Source organism: Fonticula alba (assembly GCF_000388065.1).
Source record: "Fonticula alba strain ATCC 38817 unplaced genomic scaffold supercont2.3, whole genome shotgun sequence".
Classification (NCBI taxonomy): Eukaryota; order Rotosphaerida; family Fonticulaceae; genus Fonticula; species Fonticula alba.
This window is the reverse complement of record NW_009242973.1, coordinates 147,421-154,317: the sequence shown is the minus strand read 5'-3', so window position 1 is coordinate 154,317 and position 6,897 is coordinate 147,421. Positions and strand designations below refer to the sequence as shown.

At 75.6% G+C, this 6,897-nt stretch overlaps 1 protein-coding gene across 1 annotated transcript; it reads left to right on the top strand.

Moving 5' to 3' along the window:
* The first annotated feature begins 4,306 nt into the window (after positions 1-4,306).
* On the top strand, positions 4,307-6,684 carry H696_01847 (hypothetical protein). The gene is made up of 3 exons (XM_009495748.1): positions 4,307-5,052; positions 5,303-5,405; positions 5,509-6,684. Exons 1-3 carry the CDS (start codon positions 4,344-4,346, stop codon positions 6,674-6,676), a joined length of 1,980 nt encoding a protein of 659 aa, XP_009494023.1. The 5' UTR covers positions 4,307-4,343; the 3' UTR covers positions 6,677-6,684.
* The last annotated feature ends 213 nt before the right edge of the window (positions 6,685-6,897 follow it).

Genomic DNA, 6,897 nt, shown 5'->3' with positions numbered 1-6,897 from the left:
CGGCGTGTGCGCCAATATAAACACGGTGGCCGGGGGCGGACCGTGTGCGCGTTCTTGCGGGTGCTCCCCCCGCGCGGTCCGCGATAATATGCGCGGCCGGGGCCTCTGCGCGCGGCGCGGGCCGGGCGCCGGGGCCGTTTCCCGATGAGCGCCAAACGGGCCGGTCCGTCCCCGGCCAAGGCTAGACTCGGCCCCGACATGACGTAGGGGCCCGGGGCCGGCCGGCCGGTGTGGCCTTCGAAGGGCCCGGGGCTGGCGGCGGGGCGGCTTTTTATTTTCCGCCGCGATCCGCGCGTCCCCCCGGCCCCGGGCGCGCGGGCATCCCCGACGCAACTGCAACCGGAGTCTCACCGGACCGGGGGGGGGGCGGGGCGGGGTGGGGCGGGGCGGGTGTCTCGCCCAGGGCCGGGCCTTCGGCCGGAGTTCCCCCCCCCCCGGCGGAGGGTGGGCAGCCGTGGTGTTGTGCCTCTGCCTCGGCCGGGCTCGGCTCCCGGAGCATGCCCCGGTGTGCGTCCGTGGGGGGGGCGGGCGCGGGCGGCGGGGACGGGCGGCGGGGACGGGCGGCAGGGCCGGCGCATTCCACCCCAAGGGGGAATGCCTTGCCGGCGCGCCCGGGGAAACGGCCATACTCGCCTCGCTGGCGGCCCCCGGGCGCCGGGGGGGGAAGGCCGTGCGGTGCTTTTGTGCATGTGCCCTCGTCGGACCCCGGGCGCCGGGGCTCTCGGCGAGCGCTTCGGCCTTCTGCCCGGGGGGGGGGGGCCGGTGCGCGGGCGGCTCACGCGCGGCGGGGCATGCCCTGCGGCGGGCGCGCTCGCCCGGGGGTGTTCGCGGCCGGCCGGCAGCGAACACCCGCCGACCGGCGAGCATGCGCTTAGCACGGCGCCGGAGCCGCGCCGGCGCGAAGAGCCGCGCATGCCGGCCATCGGACGCGCTTGGCGAGTGGCGTGACAGGCCCGGCGCGGCCGGGGCAGGGGACCCCGTACGCCGGCGCGCGCCGGGGGTGCGCCTGCGCGCGTGTTCCACACCCCATTCGTCGTCCCCCTTGACCGTGTACCCCGGGGCCGCGCGACTCCGGGCCAAGCCCCTGTGTTCCCCCCCCGCCCCGCCCCCCCCCCCCCCGGTGTGGCCCCTCCTTGGGGCCGCGGTCCGAACACGGCGGCCAGTCCGCTGACACGGGCCCGGCATGCGCGCGCGGGGACCGGCCGCGCCCGGCGGCGGTGGCTCCCTCCGGGCGCGCGCGTCCTGGTGCGTCCCCCCGGCCCCCGGCCTCCCAGGGCCAGCAGGCTGGGACACGCTTTCCTGTGAGGGGGACGGCCCTGGCGCCCGTCAGGCTCGGGGCGCGGCGAGACGGCATGGTGGTGCCGGTGCCCATGAGCGGGGGGGGGGGGTGCGTGTGTGTGTGTGTGCGTGTGTGTGCGCGTGTGTGCGTGTGTGGGCGGCCGCCGCGCGCATGTGAACGTCCCGCGCGCGGCCCATCCGGCGCGGGGTGACGCCTTTCCCCCCGAAGGGGCGGCGCCGGGGCTCGGGCGTCGTGTGCGCGTGTGTGCGTGTGTGGGCGGCCGCCGCGCGCATGTGAACGTCCCGCGCGCGGCCCATCCGGCGCGGGGTGACGCCTTTCCCCCCGAAGGGGCGGCGCCGGGGCTCGGGCGTCCCCGGGCTGGCGAACACCGGGCCTCGGGGCGGGCCGCGTGCCGCTGTCGCCGGTGTCGCCCCCGCGCGGGGGAGGCCCACCCGACAACCCCCGGCTGGGGGGAGTTACCCGGCGGCCTGCCGCGCACCGGCCTTGGACGCAGGCCCACCATCGGGGGGGGGGGCAGGCATAATGCACACCCACGCGCACCCAGCGTACATATGCTCGCGCACGGACGCGCGCGGGCCCGGGGGCCGGACCGCGCAGACGCAGGCCCAGGCCGGCGCGCCCCGGCGCCCCCTTGGAGGGCCCCCCGCGCGGGCGCGCCGCCGCCACGAAGGCACCCCGCACGCGAGGGCCCGAACACACAGGGGCTGGCGGTCTCCTAGGCTATTGTGACATGGCCGGGCCGCATGTCGGCGGCTGGGCATGTTCCCCCCCCCCCCCCCCCCCCCCCCCCCCCCCCCCCCCCCCCCCCCCCCCCCCCCCCCCTCCCCTCCCCCCCCCCCCCTTGCCCCCCCTTCCCCCCCCCCCGCCCTCTCCCTCGCCCGGCCGGCCGGCACAGGCCGCGATGCCCCCGTCGACCGGAGGCCGAGACTCCGCCGGGCGACGTTCACATGTGTGGCGCTGTGCTCGGTGGGCCCTCCTCCTGCCGGGCTTTTCCGCGCCACGAGGGCCCCCCCCCCGGTTCCCCGGGCGCCAGGGGAACGCCCGGCCGTTTGTCGGGGATTAAGCAGTCCGCCGCGGGCGCACCGGCGGCCCCTAGGGGGCGCCTCCGGCCGGCCTCCCGGCCCATCGGCCCCTCGGCGAGGCGCCCGGAAAACGACCTGCCGCGCCTCGGTCGCGAGTCCGCGTAGCCGCTTCCATCTTGCCCCCGCCCCGCCTGCTGGACGGGGAGGGGCCGCACGGACAGCCGCAGGAGGCGGAGGGGGCGTGCGACCGGCGCCGGCCGCGCGGGGGCGCCGGCACAGCGTGGCCCGGCAAGGCCCCCCCCCCCCCCCCAGCCCGGGCCGAGCCGGCCCTCCAAGGCAGCCCCCGCGCCGGGCGAGAGCGCCCACCCCCCCACCCCGACGCCGGGGAGGGTGCTCGCTCGGCGAATTCCAATGATTCACCCCGGCGCGTGCCTCGCCCCAGGGCCAGCAGTGGCCGGCCGATTGCCAGCGAACAACCGTTTGCCATGTTGAAAGGGGCACCCTGCCCTTGGGCGCACTCGCGCTGCGCCCCTGCCCCCCCCCGGCCTGGGGTGCGAGGCCGTCCAGTGCCGTCTGCCATTTCCTCCGGGCGAGGACGGTGGCGGCGGCGGCTGTGGCAGCGGCGGCGGCAGCGGCTGGGGCGGGCGCGCCGGGAGCGGTTCTGCCGCGGGACTCGCTCCGACGCCCGCCCGGGCATTGGCCCCTCCTCGCCGGCCTCGGCCCCCCTCCTGGCCGGCTAACGGTGTCGGCAGGGCGGATCCGCCCGCGCGGCCCCGCCGGGAGCCCGCTTCCGGAGAACCGCACCCCGAGCGCGCGCACACACACACACACAAGCACTCACACGGATACACGGGGGCCAGGCGCGCCCCGCCCCCCGCCCGCACCGCGTCGAATGGCAGCCACCCGGCTCGCGCCCGGGCCAAAACCCCAGTGTTTGCAGGTTGTTAAGCCTCCGCGCCTGGGCCCATCGTCTACGGCCCCCCCCCCTGTTCCTTTTCCGGGTTCCGTGCCCCCCTCGCACCATTGACCGGTGGCCGTTGGGCGCCCGCGCGGGCGTTATATCCGCCTGTCTCGCCGCCTCCTCCTCTCTCGCCACCCGGGGCAGGGGGTGTCGGGGCCCGGGTCTCGCCGTTGCACCGTGCCAGCGGCCCGCCCGGCCCCCCTCCCGACTGGCCTGCGTGCGGTGGCCTGTGTCGTACGCACGCGCGCGCGCGCGCGCACCATTCGGCCCCCCAGCTGCCTGCCCTCCCGATCGGGGCTGCCAGCTCCGTCTCACCCCCTCCAACAGCCGGGGGAGGGGAAGGGGGGGGGGGGCGAGGGCCTCACTCGCCAACAAGGCGGGAGCGCCGTCGCGACCGGACAAGAGACCGGCACATCACTTGGGAGGACGCCGCCCCCCTCGCCCCCCCCGTGAGGTCGGGTAGCAAGGCCGCGCCCCTCGCCAAGAAGCGCCCCCTCTTGGCGAAAATGGCAATGCCATTGCTTAATTCACCGAGCCGCGCCCCGGCCACATGCCGGGTTGTGCGCCGCACATGATACCCGGCCGTTGGATTTGAAATCCGCCCACGCCGACGTGGCGCCCACGGTCGCGGGCCCCGATCGCCGGCCGTGAACTGCCGACGTCCCGACGGAGCCCGGGCCGGGCCCCCTCCTCGCCCGCCGCCGGGTCCTCCCGTGAGGCAGGGTCACGATCGTGTCTCGCGTCCCCCCGCCCCCCCCCCCCCCCCGATGATGCCCGGGCCGGCGGCTCGGAGGTCTTTCGGTCGGGCAGGCCGGCCGCCGGCAGGCTCCGGGGGTGGTGTGCCAGCGGGGAAAGAAAGGGGGAAAATGAAAAAAGCCAGGTACCGACAGGCCACTTTCACCATGCCGCCCTCTCGCCCTCCGCCCTCTATTCCCCCGCCCGCTCCCTCTCGGTCTCTCCCCTTCGCTAGCTAGTTCTGCATCTCGCGTCCGCCCCCCCCCCCCCTGCACACGCACACGCACACGCACACGCACACGCACCGGAGCCCGCCGGCGCGCCAATGTCGCAGCGTCTCTTCCACCTGCCGGGGGCAGGGCGCCCGGTCACGGCCCCGCCAGCCCCCCTAGGGAATCATCCGTCCCTGACTCGCCCGGGATCGGCCGATGGCCCGGTGATGGCGCCGCCGGCGCCGCCGGCGCCGTTGTTGCACCCGACACATCGACCGGCCTCGGGTTCCTCGCTGCGATCGTCCTCCCCCTCCTGCGGGTCACTGGTGACCACCCTGCTCCCGGAGCCGGAGGCCATCACCTCCGGATCGCTGTTGGCCGAGCTGCAAGCCATCACCGCCGGGCCGGGCCCGGTCGCACGCCCGGGGTCGGCCGGGCCGGCCGGGCGAGCCGCCACGCTGGCGGCCGATGCCACCGCGCGGCCCAGCTCGGCTCCCTCGCGCCTGGCGGGCCCGGGCCGCGCGGCTCCCCTGCGCCTGGCCGTCCTGCAGGCTGCTTCGCCGGGTTCGGACCCTTCGGCGGGTGCCTCCGCCAGCCTTGACCTTGCCGGGTCTGTGGAGGAGGGGATTGCCGATGGCACGGCCGCCCCGGCCGGTGTCGTGGAATCTGCCGACCCGGCGGCCGGCCCGGGCCCCAGCGGCCCTGAGGCTGCCGACGCGCCGGCCCCCAAGGCCCCGGTGGATTCGGCTCTCTTCGAGCGTTTCCGCGCGAGCGAGCTCCTGGATCCTCTCTTCCTGCCGGCGCACCTGGAGCGGCTGATCCGTGCGTGTCGCCTCCTCCTTGCCCTGCTTCTCCTTGCCCTGTTTCTCCTTGCCCTGCTTCTCCTTGCCCTGCTTCTCCTTGCCCTGTTTCTCCTTGCCTTGCTTCTCCTTGCCTTGCTTCTACTTGCCCTGCTTCTCCTTGCCCTGCTTCTCCTTATCCCCCTCGCACGTGCTTACTGCCCGTTTTTCCACTCGCCCAATGGGCCTTGCGCTGTCGATCCCGGACGCCTGTTGTCCCGGGTCATTGCCAGGCATTTTCGTCGGGCTCGAGGCCGCCATCAGCTTCCGCCTCCTCCGACAGGAAACCCCGGTCTTCTCGCAGCTCCGGCCACCGATCGAGGCCACCGCGCAATGGTACGCGCGCGCGCGTGCGCGACATGCGCACATGCATGCCCAAGCCCAATAACGGGTCCTCGCCCAATTTGCTCCGCTCCAGGGTGCTGACCGACCCGCACAGCACCACATCCGACGCGGACGTCTTCGCCATCATGGCCATCTGGCCGCAGTGCCTGACCGTGCGACCGGTCTTCTTCCAGGGCCAACAAACCCTGCTTGTGCGCTTTGCCGACACGACGGCCACCACGGCGGCCACCACGGCGGCCACCACGGCGGCCACCACCGCCGCACCATCATCATCGCCGGCGGAAAGTAACCCAGGGCTGGGCCAACGCCGGGCAGATCGCTTTCGCGCGGTGGTCCGAGCCTTTTGGCTGGTGCGGGCCGGGCTCACTGAGGAGGACCTCTCGGACCCGGGGCTGGGCCGGGGGGTTCCCCAGGGCCCGAAGGCCCTGCTGGGCCACCACCCCCTGGATGACCCGAGCGGGGCGCTCACCCCCGGGCGCAGCCTGCTGGTGACCAGTGCGCAGCTGCTGCAGGAGGCGGCGCAGGCCCTGCGCGCTGACAGCCTGGCCCAGGCCAGCGTGTCGAATCACACGCTGCTGGGAGCACTGGGCGGCGACTCGGGCGTGCCAGCCAGCCGCAAGGGCGCCGGCCTGGATGGCCAGGCCCCCGGCACCCCGGGGAAGCGCCTGGCTCCGGGGGATTTCGCCGCGTCGCCGAGCAAGCGTTTTGCCGGGCCGCCAGCGGCCGGGGCCCGGGGCCCCGGGCCGGGGTCCATCTTTGCCGCGGCCACTGGCGCCGGCCCCCCGCCGGCCCCGGTGGCGGATGTCCGGCCGAAGGTCATTCTCGACGGCCGGCGGCGGCTGTATGAGCTGCAGCTCCGCGCGGGATCGCTCCTGGCGGCGGGGCCGCCGGCGCTGGCAGCCGGGGCCGGTGCCCGGCCGGGATCGAGCTCCGGCGAGGCGGCCGCGCCCACCGGGGCCCGGTCACTTTTGACCGGCCTCAGCCCGGCCGAGGAGTTGGCCCAGCGGCTCCGGCCGGCGAGACAGCCATCTTCCGAGCCGGCGGTCGCAGCCACCTCGGGCCCGCTGGCGCCGGCCGCAGCGCGCCCGGCCGTGGCCGGGGTGTACGCGGAGTTGCAGCGCCGGCGGCAGGAGCAGCGCGCCGCGCTGGATCACCGCCAGCACCAAGCGTCCCTGGGGTTAGCCATGTCGTCGGTGCTCCCAGGGCAGCCACTCGGCGGGGCTGGCAGCACCAGCAGCATGCTCAGCCTCTTCGGCATGTGAGCGGGGTGGGTGGGTGGGGGGGGACCTGTATGAGGCGCAAAAAAAAAGACAATAAAACGACAAAAAGTGTGACTGTCGGGTGTTCTTGTGTCCTTCTTTGTCCCCTGCGGTCTGGAGCCTCTCTCAGGCGCCTTGTCATTCCGGCCACCTGTCCCGAAAAGGGGGGGAGAGAGGGGCACCACATGGCGCGGAGTTGTGGCGCCGTGCACGGCGGGGTGGGG